Source organism: Oreochromis niloticus, linkage group LG18, assembly GCF_001858045.2.
Source record: "Oreochromis niloticus isolate F11D_XX linkage group LG18, O_niloticus_UMD_NMBU, whole genome shotgun sequence".
NCBI classification, from domain to species: Eukaryota; Metazoa; Chordata; class Actinopteri; order Cichliformes; family Cichlidae; genus Oreochromis; species Oreochromis niloticus.
Genome location: NC_031982.2, coordinates 27,511,760 through 27,527,217, shown reverse-complemented (window position 1 = coordinate 27,527,217; position 15,458 = coordinate 27,511,760). Strand labels below are relative to the sequence as shown.

The window sequence follows — 15,458 nt, the reverse complement described above, 5'->3', positions numbered from 1 at the left end:
AACTGACTTAACATTTATCAGTGAACACAGTGACACATCTAAACTGTTGTTTTGTCAGAGTAAAAGTAAAATACATATATAAATATATTTAAGCATAGTAAAGATAACAAAGCTCAATAGAATAAACTAATAATGGCTTCCTATAAAAGTGGTATTTGGGTTTCTCTTAAGCCTTTTCTGCCTCTTCAAATTAGAGAAGGCAGACTAACTAAAGGTTGGTGAGATTAACTCCAAGTACCTCTGAGCTCACATTAAGATGGCTGCTGCATGAGACTAGAGAGGAAAAACAAAAAGTGTTGATGAAATCAAGTCAAGACGTGAAAGCTGCAGCCTCTGAGCTGCACCTGTGCCAAATCTCTCGTACCTCTAACCCAAAAAGGAAAACTGCAGCTCAGACAGACTTGTGCTTAAGTTTCGTACATGATGAAAGCAGGAAATTAAACTTTTTACCCATTGACTAGAGGGGCTGAGTTTCTAAAAGTCAGCAGCTAATCTGGAATCAGAAGTGTCGACTTATTTTGCTTGGTTTCTATCATCAGTTTGATATTACCGTAACAGTCTGTATGTGAAAACCCATCATTTAAAGCACAGTTTCTGTCCCAGCCCAGCAGCTCGCCAGGCTTTGGGAGAATTTTTAAAATGATTTTCTTAAACAAAACAACTCTCAAGTTAACTAAAGTATATTATTTACCTATTGTCACTTTTTTTAGGGTTGGAATGAAAGAGGTTAACCACGATCAGATGTCCTCTGGCTGGTAGAGGCTGTGTTACTTGCTCTTCATGCTGGAAATGGGAAATAACCTCTCTCCCCTTAACAGCTGAAGAGTCTCTCTAAAGTCTCCCTGATGTGGAGCCATCCCAACATACTGGTTTTGCTGGAGCAAGAAGGGAACATACATTTGAATCCTGTAACACCAAATCAACCTTGATATGTGAGTTATTGAGACCTCTACATTTTTTATCTGCATGATTTTCTTTTTTCCTAAAAAACCTGATTTCTACAATCAGACACATGCAGTGCACAGATAATCCACCAGGGATCAGTAATTCATGCACCAGAGGGTCTTCTATTGAGCCATCCAAAATGGCTGCTGTCAGTCAGTGGCCCACTTTTCAAGAATATCTTTGTCAATTTGGAAAAAGATAGAGTAAGAAAGATTGTTACTGATACTTCAATAGGAATATATTTAATGGATTAATGCGATGTAAAACTACTTACTTTTACAATCGCCAGATGCCAGATGTAGCAAAAATTAATACAAGTTAAAACTCACATATGTAAATTGATATTATATTTCTTTTTTTTTTTATTCAGAAGGTTCAATAAACACTGTAGTTTCAAAAAATGTGAATTTTCTGGTAATTCATTCATACTTCAGGCTTTACAGGGGCAAGTATTCCTGTAATGGTGCACTGCTTTCCCACACAACTGCTTGACAATATTAGTCCTCCCACCTCATTCACTGGACGAATGTCACAATGCTGGAATTAGTAAACACACTGTACATATATATAGACCCAAACCAGCTAATCTGAAGCAATATGGCCTATTTTTAATATTAATTTTAAAATCGTATAATTTTAATGCAAAAAAAGAAAAGTTTTTCATAGTCTACAAACTTGATCCAAAAACTAAATATCGCCTCATTTTCCACCTAAAACTGTTACTTTTGATAGACATTAATAGTATTCGTATAAACTGCAACCTATTCTGACTGTTTTTGTGGTTTGACATCTGATATTTATACTTCACAGCGCAGACTGAAAATTACACGTGATCTCAACAGGTGTAAAGGTTACAGCTTCCCAGCACCTTACCTCAGCATTAAGAAGAGACACCTCTGCAAAAATGATCCTAGGCTCTCTACAGTTTTATGCAATGAGCCCAATATTCACTGCAGCAAAACTAGAGAGGAAACACTGGGAGGACACAGAGGTCCTGCTACAGTGACACATTTTTATAAGCAAACACCCCACAAAATCACACCTACATGTATGTTTATGGCTAACAGCTTCCATCTTCAAAGCTATTTTTTAATGTTTGCACACAGACACACACACACAGTGTACATATAGACTCTAAAGCCGATGAAGGTGGCCTTCTCAAACATGTCTTCTTATGTGAATGCAAAGCAAGCCAAAATCCCACGGAGAGACAGCAACACAAACACGCAAACAAAAAGACGAGAAAGCCTGCACTGTCGTTGCTCCACTCTCCACCTCTTGTCAACTCAACAGCTGACACCTCAGCAATCAAGCTGCAACAGCAACACTGACACCAAAACTGCTTTGATCAACAGAAATATAAGTGCGTAAGCACAGCGGCGTTCTCAGCGGCAACAGAGAAGACTGTGTGTCCTATATATCCTGAATGCTCTCCAAAACAACAAAGCGAACGGGAAATAAACATAAATCCAGAAAAGAATAAAAGCAGTAAAAACAGGAAGTTTTACTCCAATGACCTGTAGTTTTTTATGAATTAATATTCAACCATGAAACTAGACAACAGCTGCTGCTGAATTTCTGAATCAATTTGATCAATAAAATGTCAAAAATTACTATGCTGTGAAACAAAGAAAAGCCTTACAGCTGAGCAGCTGAATATGCTCCATGTTAATCAACTGATGAACAAATTGTTTCAGCTCTACATCTACACAAGGATATGAAATACAAAACATTTCAGCTGCTGCTGCCCGGATCTTGGAAAATGAGGGACAAAAAAATCACACTATAAGCACCGTTTGATTAAAAACTACTATCGCCAAATGTCCTCATCAAGCATGGCTGCTACACGAAGATATTCATGGCTTTTTTTTTCTTGTCCATGTTTATTCTCTGTTCATTCCTGTAGCGCTCATTTCTGCTCCTGAAGGGTCCAATCACTGCAAAATTAGGATCCTTACCTTACAATATAAAGCGCCTTGACACAAATGTTCTTGTGATTTAGCGCTATATAAATAAATTGAATTGAATTTAACTGATTGCATCTGGAGAGAGTTACTACTCTTTAAGCTGATCAAAAAAGCCCCTTAATGTTAAAAAGTGTCTTTGGTGACAACCTTCAATCCTAAACCTAAATATGTATATTTGAAAGTATTTTTCCTCACTTCTATTCCAGAAGGTCGAACCAGGAAATATTTTGCACATTTATCAACCATTCGATGACTCATTTTTGCATTTTTTAAATTTTTTCATCAGTCCGTTAAAACGATGACTACCACAATCGGTATGCTAGTGGAAAATCCCCTTGCTTTTATTTTCATCCTCGATATGAATTAGTCTCCTCCTCCAGATGAATTCCAGTTTTAGACTACACCTGGAGATGACAGTTCTTCTTTTGCTCCGAAGAGCCAAGGAAGGGTCGCTCTTACCAGAAACTGCTGGAGGTGGCTAGCTGCTTCACGTGATACCACACCAAGCTCACCAAGGCTTCAAAGTAGCACAAAAAACATAGCAGCTGCAGTCCAAGAGTGTGGAATTACAGTGTGCCTGCGTGACGAGAGGAAGCTCATTATATTCCTCAATTATATTTGTCACAAAGCACTTGGAGATTAAGACACAAACACTGCTACTGCCACGAATAGAATCCAAATCTGTGCAAAACACTGTCACAGAGTCGCCATAGGCTGAGTCGCTATCATGGCGTGATTCAATAACAGCAGCAAAAACACATATTCAAATAAAATGCTTGCAGAGTATGACTTTCAGATACTGCTGACACCCTGCCAAGAACCACTGTGGAGTGCTAATGTGGTTATTGTCACAGCTTTGGTACAAACGTGTTGCTTCTTGCCTACAGCTCATCAAAACCCGTGCGATCTTCTCACGCAGCAAGCCACCTCAATTACGGCAGCGTCACCTCCGGCTCCATCGGCCCTTCATCCTTCCAGTCTGGGAGTAATTCATGAGAGCTGTGTGGCCTCCATTAGCACTCCTCCGCAGGGACGGGACAGACTCTAAAGCACAGCATTCAGGGAGCACACAGGGGCCCCGCACTTTACCCTAACAGCTTCATCAACCCTCCATCCCTAGAGCCTCACACATAGACACACACACAATCTCTGGAGGGCCCAATTAGCAGCCATCACCTGTAATTCAATAACAACACTCCCTTTCTTTCAGCCACTCCAGCTCTCTCTTTCTCTCGACTGTGAATTTGCTTGCATAATTTAAAAAGAACGGCGCTTAATGTTCTCCTGCATCAACAAACTAATCTAAATCTACAATGACAGTTTAATAGATTTGAATAGACTTTCAGATCGTGTGTGCAAGCGAGGTGCGTTCCACCTTCTCTACTTTTTTCCTTCTGGTGTTCACTTTCACAAGCTTCATACATCATCCTGCTGGCTCCACGGACAGCAAATCAAGCCCACGGGATACGGAACAGATGAGAGACAGAGTTCACAATCCACATCTCTAATCAAATCCTCTGTTCTCTCCCAACTTATTCAGCTTCCATCCCTCCTATGTGGCAAGTAAAGGAAGGGAGTGAACCTCACAATAAAGAGTAGCTTAACCACAAAAACTACAGGCAACAGAACCAATGAAAGATGTGTCCTGCGAGCAACTTCTTTTGTCCCAACAACAGATCAAAACCAAAGCCTTTTCAGTTTAAATGACACAAAAAGAGACATTTTCATTCTGGATTTGAGAAGTCTAAACTGTCAAATGCATTTTTGTTACAAAAAGAAAACAAATATGAGTGTTTTAGTTTCCAGTTAACTTCCTGTTGATCGAGCAGACGTGTTATATCAATAAACCTAAAAACACCCATTTCTACAAGAAGACTCAAAAGTATGAGTCAACACAGGAGACTTGGGCCAATATTTCTAAGATTTGAAAAGTTAAGTAAAACATTTCAAAAAGATCAGTCATCATCTACACCGGGGATTTGTGTTATCAGTCAGCGAGATGAGTACAGAACATCCAGGTATACTAACAGCTACAGAATACAGTATACAAATATGACTCCCACGGTGTTCCTTTTAAAGACAAAACAATCTCAAATAAAAATCAAGCAGCAGTGTGAAAGGTGAGAATAAATTGCTCAGCTGTGCCTCCAATCTCTTCTTCAATCTTTCTTCCAGTCCCAGCAGCAGGTCAGGTAGGACTGCTGGGACACTCCTCTGAGTCTCAGGAGTGTCTTTAATGAGTCAGGCCCTTCCTAACCCACCTGTCCACTGCTCTTGATTTATGTCTCCTGAGACCAGAGGCGCTGCCAGGACGTCGCCCTCCTACTCCTACAGTTGTTTTTTTTATAGTGTTTTCTTTTTTTGGTTTGGGTGGAAGTGGCTTACTATGAAGAATGAAAACATAAATGTAATTAATCACAGTGACGTCAGACAGAAAGTAAAAAAAAAATACTCAAATTTGCTCTCAAATAAGCAAAGAAACACAAAGGGAAGCACATTTCAGACGCAAGAACTAAAGAATACGGTGTCTGAAAGGTTACTGTCAGACAGAACTGAAAACTTTAAAGTAGTTTATTTTGCAGAATATGTATTTTTTCCACTTCTGGAGAGGAGATGCATAATGCAAATCTGGCATTACAAAACCTGATTCATTGGTGTACGTCTAATGTTTAGTCAGCTGACCAGCTCATTACTCAAACAGTCACTACAGCTCAGCTTGCTGCTATGACTCAGTGGTAGTAGGAGAAGAAAAACTCTTTAGTTCTGTATTGTGTCAAATGTGGAGGTCAGAAGTGAACTTAGGTTTTATTTTTTTAATGATTCCACTGCTGTGCACTTTACTGCACTTTAGTTTATTAATTTCATCTTTCCACTTTTACTCTGCTCTCAGCTCTGCGTGCATTTTTTTGTACCAGCCTCCCCACACCTGTCGCTTTTTGGTTTACCTTTGAGAAGTGTCCCAATTTTAAACTGCCTGTGATAGGCTATACCCGCTTGTATAGCCTATCACAGGCAGGTGGCGCTCCACTTCAGTGACCAGCACACGCAAAAATTACAAATCAGCTTAGTCTCTACTGTACGGCGCCCTCGGCTGCGGATCGGCGCTTTGCCTGGAGGCGGCGTTCATTGATTTCCTCTGTTCTCCTTTTCCGGCGGCAGAAGAAGAAAAGAGAATGGAGGATGGCAGGGTATGCAAATTGTACCACCGCCAAAGGAGAAGGAGAGGAGTTTCCCACTGGCTGAGTGCGAAACGAGTGCTCCCCCTCTCCCACTCGCACAGGACTTTGAATGGGACTCTTTCTTTTGAACACACTTGCCTGCACGCACACACACACAAACATAACCCACAAAATCTCACAAAAGAGTTAATGCATTAAATATCTGAGTGCATTAAAGCGCTCTTATAAATGAACACGTATGCATTATTTTAAGGCGGTGGTCAGCAGCAGCAGAAGGCAAGGTGTCTTTCACAGATCAGCCTCCCTCCCACCGTACAGATTAAAGTCTTAGCTGCTAGGGGAACCTCTCAATGCATGAATATTCAGGTGGCAGAAAGGGAACGAAAAAAAGGCAACAGCAAAGCGTGTTAATTGTGAAAACGGGTTAGACCACCTGTAAGAAGTTTGGCAGTTCCTCCGAGATTTTATGCACTGGTGGCGCTGGAGGTAATTTTCAGTTCTGGTTCCACATTTGGCTTTGTTTAGAGCGTAGGTGGCAGAGAGCAAACTTTGTCTTCAAAACATCGATTTTTAACGGCGCTGTAAAGTCAGAAGGATTTGGCCTAACTATAATCTTATTTTAATATGACACGGCAGAAAATGAGCTTTCTGGTGCCTCTCAAAACATTTTGTTTTCAATCATCCGGGAAGAATAATGACTACACTCTTGCTTTTTCAAAATGTCTCAATATAAAAGCCTCCTCAACACATTATCATCAATACTGTTTCTCAGAGAGGATTTTGAGGTAAGATTTCAGCAGCATGAAGCATAGAATGACTGAAAGGAATATAGAATCAGCTAAAGTAAATGCAGCTTTTACAGTAGCAGCTAACAGAACAAAGGTAGTATTTAGTGCTAATGCAGAAACGCCGAGGCACTGATGACGGACACGTACAAAACAACATGTTTTAATGGACAAAGACGTCATCACATTTTGAAGTGAGCTCTTTCAAAATGACATTAATACAGTAAACAGGCACAGTTTAGTTTTCACAGCCTTTTCTTTGACTACTTCCTTGTAATCTTCATGCAGAACAGAAAGAAATTAACACCGAAACTCTGAGCATCCTCATTCTGGTCACTGCCGCGCAGTTTCTCTCAGCATACGGCCTCTTGTACTGTACCTTCTGCTGTAACACAGCTTGAGGGCTGCTCCACTGACCTCTGACCTCGCCGTGAAGGACACAGAATTTGCCTGCATCTTTTTTTTAAAAAATATTTATTTAGACACCTCTGCTCTTTGCAGCCTGAATGACACAATTAGTTGGTCTCAGTTTCATGTCAAATCAGAGGGCGCCGCACCATTTCCTTTTCACCTTGACTAAAAATAAGTCTCACGTTGAGTGTTCACGAGCTGCAGGGGCAAAGCGCTCACACCTGCATGACAACAGGCACGGCTGGGCTGGGTCATGTTTTTAGTCATCTGTCAAGTCACCACAGCTAATAAGTTGATTGTGATTGTTGCTGCTATATTTGGTTTACCTCAGAGCCTTCACACATGTACAGTAAGGCAACATGAATGCAACGCATCAAAAGAAGCTGCTACAAAAGAAAATGTTTCTTATGTTGGTCACACACAAATGTAGCGGATGAGGTAATAACGTCCGCTGAAAGGTGGAGACGCTGCTATGGTGCACTACTTCAACAGATTTCCGTGTTGACTTTACAAATCTAAGTGGAGCACATGAGTCACTGCTGGATGTCTATCAAAAAGGACTCATGTTTTATTAACCGGATCACGGAGACAGCATTCAAAACTATCAGCTTTCTAATACTTTCTCTGTTTGGGCCATTCATTAAAATATAGTATCTGATCAGCTTTTAAATGTGCATAAAATGTGAATTCAACCAACACAATAACTGTAACAGTGACTTGAAATGAAGCAAACTGACAGTATAGCTATCAAATACCTGACTGTGTTACTTTTTCTTTGTTTGATTGTTTTTTATTTACCGATTCAAAGAAAAAGCTACGTTCAGCAGCTCTCTTGTTCAGAAAGGTTCACCAAAGATGGTAACCCCACATGATTTGGCGGCTTTTACTCCCGATGTCCTTCATGATGTGATTTGTGTTTCCTCCTGCTGACTGTGATAAACTCATCTACGTATTCATATTTAACTTTGATGTTACCAACAGATAAACCGTATAAACTTCAACTTAATAAACTGTCTGACTCTTTTATCTGATTTAAAGCTAGCACTACGGAAACACTGTACAATTCAGAAAGCTTAAAAGCTTAAACAGTCATTCAAATCTAATGCATACGTCTCGATTAGGCTACATTGAGTCAGCTGCCTTCACTTTCCGCGCCTGATCTGTCAAGGTGCCTTTATCAGCACACGTCATCTAATTGAAGCAACAGCATTCAACGGGAACCGCTGATGTTCCCTCACAGGCACTTTGTTAATGCATGTAAATCCAAACAAGCAAGTCTGTGTTGTCATGCAAAGCCTGGAGGAAAGTAGCAGCTTCCCACCTTGATGCTAACATCCCCACAATACACAATGCACACACACACAGAGCTCAATTAGTCACAGCAGCAGCATCAGTTAGCCCTGATGCACCTCCCCCTCCGGACCATAAAAAGCGACGGGGAGGGGCTAATGCTGAGCGGCTAAAGACATCCTGTAGTGCTTTGTCATTCCACAGGCCCATTTGTGCAAAGGAAACACACACACACAGCTTCAGGCTTTTTAGCACAAGGCAAAAGTAACTTCAATGATCACTGGCCATAGATCAATTAACAGCTAATGTTGACCACAACCACTTCTAATACCAGTCAGACCACTTCCCTCTGAAGCGCTCATCTACCTCACAAATAGCAGAGGCGGCTGTGCGAATAAGTGTTCACATAACGCTCAAGTAACATTAAACATAATAGCCTTACATGCAACAACTGCTTTGGCTAGAGCATGTCCAGATAAAAATACAGGGTAGCATTACAAAAACAACTTGGATTTTGTGTAATTCCATTTGCTAAATGCAATTATAAGCCATTATAACGTCAATCATTTGATACCCAGCTAATCTAATGAGTATAACAGGGTGAACCCAGCCAGTGTTAGCATGCAAATAAATGTTCAGCATTACCTCTGAGGCCTCACATGACTCTGTGGGACTGTGTGAAAGACAGCTGCAACTGGAGCACCTGAGGGTGACCTCAAGAATATAGTTCAGACATAAAGATAAAAGAGGCCTATTAAACAGGCTGCCGCTTTTATATGCAACCCATCTTCCCGTAACAAAAGTGTGTGTGCAGCTTTTCTGTGTTGCTTTGCACCAAAAATACAGTCCTGCACAGTGAAATATCAAGCAGTGATTTGAGATAATAAGCTCAATTAAATAGAAGCTACGGTCTTTACACAATCAGGTGAAGCTTGGTGGTACAACATGCAAGACATTAACAGTGCAATACTGCAACTAGAGAGGAGTGCTCATAAATACAAGGGAGAAGGAAAATGCCATTAATCCACAAATCAAACAACAGCAGCCTGATCAAAGAGGCCCAGCATTCACTGATTCACACCAAGAAATGTCTGTTTTGTTGACCTGATATTAAAGAGCAGTCACTGAGAAGAGTCACTGAAAGCTGCCTGTCACTGCAGCAGCATTGATTCTACTGGCAATGCTCCATGTAATTTGTCCAAATGCACATCTGCCAGTTAAATATTGATTATTACTAAGAATATTTGCATTAGCACAACATCAATTCTAGAGGTACAGCTGAAATCAAAATGGCAACCTAAACAAAAACAACCCCATCAGCAATCACTCCAAGAACAACTCTCACTTCCAGAGTACAGACGGTGGTGACGGCAGAGTCCTGGCTCGCTTTTACGTACAGTATGAGTGGTCCAAGCCTGGGAGTAGGCCGCTGTGTTTATCCTGTCAAGGTATGTTAACACCAGGCTGCATTCCTGTAGTCCCTAAATTGCAGTGTTAGATTACAGCCCAGCTGAGAGTGCAGCACTTTAAAGGCGCTGGATGACGAAGCCGTGACCAAAGCAGCGGCAGCAACAGGCAGGGCACATGGAGGGCACACACCTGCCATTTACAGTTGTACTGCAGACACTTAGCATGGCAAAAACAACTTCACACTTTAGCTTGAGCTCTTTTTGCTGCAGGACGTCTGTATTATATACTTAAAAAATAGAATATTTGTTTTATGTGCACTAAATGCACAGATTAACTTCATTTTGGAAAAAAATTAGGGTTACTGGAGGTCTTTGCTTGGCTTTTACATCGACGTGTTCACAGTTTCTGATGCCTGGTGGAAAATCATTTATGTTGAGAGCCAGAGGAAGGCCAGCTCTCTGCCAGCTATCATTAAAACCAGACAGGTTGGGTTTAGTTTGTTTAGATAGGCGAGAACAATGCTATTTGAAGTTGGGTGGCACAATATCACAGCACAGAGACAAGTGGAAATGAGACCCAGTGCTCTTTCAAGCAAACTGCCATGTGGCTTGTTATTAATGGATGAAGGCAAAACTCCAGAAAGTGACAAAAACCAGACATGAAGATGTTAAACCTGACATTCGGTGCTGCTCATACATAAATAATATGAGCCAAAGACAAATCAAATTATGTACTTTCTTTATCTTTTGGTTCCTAACTAGCTCCAGAGGAGGCACTGCAGCAAAGAGCGCAGTCAATGATTAGCTTAAATTACAAGGTCTGGAAGCAGATCGCTATCATCGCCAACTTGACTTCTATCAGTGACAGATTACCTGCTCCGTCTGATAATGATCTGCTAATGTTTTTGTTAAGCGCTCTGGTTCAGTAAAACCTAATTGTACAAAGTAAAGAAATGCAAAAAATCAAACTGGAGATTTCGAGCAAGAGGAAGACAAATGAAGGCATAAATGGGCCCTTAAAACATAAACAAAGCAGATATTAGGCTAATAATGTACAATACAGCTATCAGTGGTTTCAGTCATTCTTCTAACGTGTAACTGTAAAATGTGTTATGAATCATTATAAAAACTTAATTAAAGGGAACAAGGCAGACAAGACCCAGGGAAATGTGAGTTGTTAGGAGCAGAGCTATAAACAATTACCTGATTGTTCTACTGACAGAAAATTAATTGAAGAATCATTCTCATATTCTATTAGTTGATTAGGTAATATTATTAATAAAAAGTAAACAGCATCTGAAACTACTGCTTTTGCTTTTTAAGCTTAATATAGGTACTCTTTCTACTGTTTGTGGAGCACAGCAATAGGGCTGCAGTAGTATGGAGACTTTATGCTTTACCAAAAATTGACAGATACTTATTATTTATAAGCATTTGCTGATCTACAGCGTTTAAAAAAGTGAACAGACTAGTGATGTGATTGAAAGGTGGTAGCATATTGTTCAATGTGTCAGAAACACACACAAACTTACAGCTTACTGCTTTTCTGGCAGTTGTGTATTGCAAAACAGTGACATCAAACTTGTGGCAGTGGAGCTTTGGTACACCTGAGTCACACACAATGCTCTGTCCTACTCTGTTTCTGCACTAGAATCAGACTAAGAGATAACAAAGCAGTTGCACAGATGCTAAAAATCTACTTGTCCTCCTAAACTTAAAGTAGAACAGGACTTAATAAAGCAATCAGAACCCAATCAATCGAATAAATACAGGTGAAATCTAAGGGATATTCATCCCTACACCAGACAGAATCTGACGGGTGCATCATCTCCTTGCTTCCTCAAAAACCTGTACATACATACCTGATCGATCAAAAACGTGCTTCTGTTTTCATTCTTACGTGATGCAATAACTGTAGAATGCCACATATATTTCTGAGATGTTCACAACTATGAAAAACATAAACCACTGCAATCCTACACAGTCAGCAACTTGAAAATGTTATCTTGGGGTTAGTGAAATTATAATAAGCATCGCTGGTAAATATGTGATAGTTTAAAGGGAAAATATACAAGCATTCAATCACAAAATGAATCTGCATATACCTAATTAAGATGTCTTCCTCCTTAATGAGAAAAACTATTAAAATCTAAAAGGTGAAATCTATCTAAAATTACCTAAGCAACCTGAGTTATCACCTGCAAGGGCAAGGATGAGGAGGTAATCCAGCTTTATTTAATTATAAAGGTTCCATTTATATGAGTATCAGGTAATGTGAGCATTTTAACGTGGTAAAGAAAGAAGCTTTTGAGGGACTTTAGTTGATTAAATCAGCAGCTGGTTGCCACATCACGGTGACGACGACTGCTTGGAGGTCATGGTACATTAGCACAAGCTAATATTTGGTACATCAGCTCTTTTAAAAATCGAAGAGGTGGCTCAGGATAAACACTGTGTGTGTCACCTGGATCAAAAGGTAACAGGAAACGAGAAAGAAAACACGCACGTGTAAAGAGGAAGGGTGGAAACGAACCGAAAGGCAGAAGGCGGATGGGTTTCACCTGCAGCACATGAAAGCGCTGCGCACTGAATCACAACACCTTTTGCCATCTTGATTGTGCGCCCCATTATACGGACCGGGATGCGCTCCTTTCCCGTTACAGGCTCGTTTCACCTCAAATTTTAGAGGATGTACAGAAATGAGGCGCTAAGAAGCATTCCCATCAAGAAACTGTGGCTTAAACGCCGAGATCGCCACGAGAAAATCGGTGAAAATACACCTTTATAGGTGTTGCATCACCTTGCGTACCTGGCTGTCTCCGGTCCAGAAAAAAAGCAGCAACCCCGCCTTCACTGCAGTAATGGTACTGACCGCCATTCCCTTCCGCACAGTGCTCGGGAAATTGTATAACGAAGTATCAGCACAATGGATGGACACGGGAGGTTTGACGGTGAGCCACATAATAAACACTGTTATCGCACATGGTGAGGAATAGGGGAAGAATAGCCACCTTATGCGCCGCTCATTTTCCAGAGCAGACACACACGCACACACACGAAGAGCTGTGGGGTGCACTCGAACAAACGAGGCACCCAGTCCCACAAAAATACATAAAAGGGATAAATCATGTTCAAGTGGGTCAGAAAAACGTGTCGATGACATAAATCCCGCGAGAATAAAGAGGGGTTGTTTAAAAAAGGGGAGACGAGCAACCATGCGAAGCTGGCATGGTGCACACGGTGAGAAGTACCAGAAATAAATATTTAAATAATCACGTCTACCTGCACAAGTTGACATTTGGAGCGGTTTTTCTGGCTCCTCACGACACGCAGAGCTTTTAGGAAACGGCGAGCAGATCCTGTTCCGTGAACGGTCGAGAGCCGCAGGTGTTATTTGTGTTTATTTATAGGCCATTGGTCAGCCCCGTTATCCGCGTTCAGGTAAACATGATGATGATGATGGTGATGATGATGATGATGGCTCCTATGTAGACGCACAGAGTCACCGTCGTGTCGTCAGCAGGAGGGGGAAAAAAAGGTGCTTTCCAGCCCCTCGGCTCACACACACACCATGCCTCATAACGGTATCCAAAAATATATATATTTATGGGTTTACTTTTTTTATTGGTGGATGCAACGAAAGAGGGGGAGAGTACAGGTAAGGAACTGGCCAATGAGGGAGTCCGGATGTAGGTGGGTGTAATAACGTTAAATTTAGACAGCCCTTTGGAGCCAAACTCTATTTACACTTTCTTTACTTCGTAACAAGAATGAGATCGTTTTCATAATGAGATATGTGAGATAAATCCCCGCGATCCTATATAAACACCACTAAGCAGCTAACCGGTAATTACGTATTATTTTCTGTTAATACCTAAAAAGCAGCAAAAACAATATATATTTTCAGTATTGTGGCGTGTAAACAAACCCGAATTTACCAGTAAAAGATGCAAAAGTCGAAAACGTGTAATTGAAACAATCTGCGGGGGAATCGAGCAAAAGCAAGCCGAATAAGGAGAAAATGCTAAATTAATAAAGGTACGCTGGTTCAAACGGAGACAAAATGCATGCACGCGTGAAGATAAACTCGCGAAACCTACCTACTTCTGCAGAGTAAACAATACAATATACACGCTTACCTTAAGTAAGACAGCATGTGTACTTGCAGTTGGAGCAGGGAGGGGTAAAGTGGACTTGAAATAAACATCCCATGGCTTTGCCATCACCGGAGCAGCAAAAATAAATAAATAAATAAATAAATAAATCCCATGAATCCACCACAACAGCGTGATCCACCATCCGGCCGTCAAAACAACACCCATAAAGTAAAGTTATCTTCAACGGGGAGCGACCACCAGCTCCGTCAGGGGGGGCCGAGCAAGCAGCAAGTTAGCATGAAACTAACTAACACCGCAACAACCTCGCCCTAAAAGCTCACACTCTCAACTACAAGCTGCGCTCAACGGGCCACGTTGTTATGCGAAAGCCCCGCAACCTGCCGCCAAGTGCTGCCGTCGCTACAAAACTGACCAAAAAAAAAAAAAAGTGGAGAAAACAAAGAGCAAAGTGGAAAATGCAAACAAGTCTAAAAGCGCTCCTCGGGTTATTCTAGCAGGCAGATAACGGTTCACTCAGTCGGGTTTGCCCCATGCACCGCTAGGCGGAGAGAGAGAAGCCAGCCAGGTATAACGGTACACCACCACACTGGGATATGAACGCACTAATACGAACCAAAACTCCCTGAAATGTGCTCCAACTAACTTCCAAAAGTCCCCAGAAGAGGCGGACAGCTCATCGACAGCCCGCCTGACTCGACCAGCAGCGGTTACGGCGGAGTTTGGACTTACCGCTGCTCCTCCTCGGGTTCGCCTGTTTTCTGCGCTTACACCTGGGGCCATCCGCCATGATCCTCTCGCTGAGTCTGAAACGCAGCGGCTCGCAAGTCACCTCCCTCCCTCCTCCTCCTCCTGTCTCTCCCGCCTCCCCCACCTCCTCTCTTCCTCACCCCTCCCATCCACTTTACGACATCACCTTCTTCCTCGCAGAAACACCTGGTTTGCGACAGACTGCCCGCTTTTACGGCATCACCTTCTCAAACACCTCAGCACATGGCCCCTCCTACTGGCCGCACATGGGCGAGCTGGGAGCTCAGCTGCTGCTGCTGCTAACACTGCTGCTGTGTCAGAGTGGGTCCTGCTCGCACGCTGGCTGTGTCACCCACCTGACTGCTGAGTGGAAAATTGAAAAGTGTAGCAGTAAGGTGTTTCTCTGCAGGTGGAAAAGTAGCGTGGCGACACAGAAGAGCTAAGGGGGGAGGGGGGGGGTCAATAAGTCACTGATAAGAAGGGGAGGAACACTGGGAAACATACAAGTCATATCCATGTACTAATTAATTAATTAAGAAGTCAGTTTCAAGGTTTCAGTTTTCACACTTTATCACCAAAGTGGCAAATTTATTGTTGATTAGTTACA

The 15,458-nt window shown here is 41.7% G+C and overlaps 1 protein-coding gene across 2 annotated transcripts in view; it reads right to left on the bottom strand.

Annotated features, from left to right (window-relative positions):
- The window catches only part of LOC100701828 (zinc finger E-box-binding homeobox 1), a 71,212-nt gene extending 55,998 nt beyond the window's left edge, over nt 1–15,214 (bottom strand). The window contains exon 1 of one of the 2 annotated variants that reach the window (XM_003447485.5): nt 14,834–15,214. In XM_003447485.5, the coding sequence (XP_003447533.1) occupies nt 14,834–14,891 (58 nt within the window). In that variant the 5' untranslated portion in view covers nt 14,892–15,214. Of the gene's footprint in view, nt 1–13,268; nt 13,567–14,833 lie in introns of those variants that run through there. The other variant, XM_005476772.4, reaches the window with a different exon arrangement.
- Between the last annotated feature and the right edge of the window lie 244 nt (nt 15,215–15,458).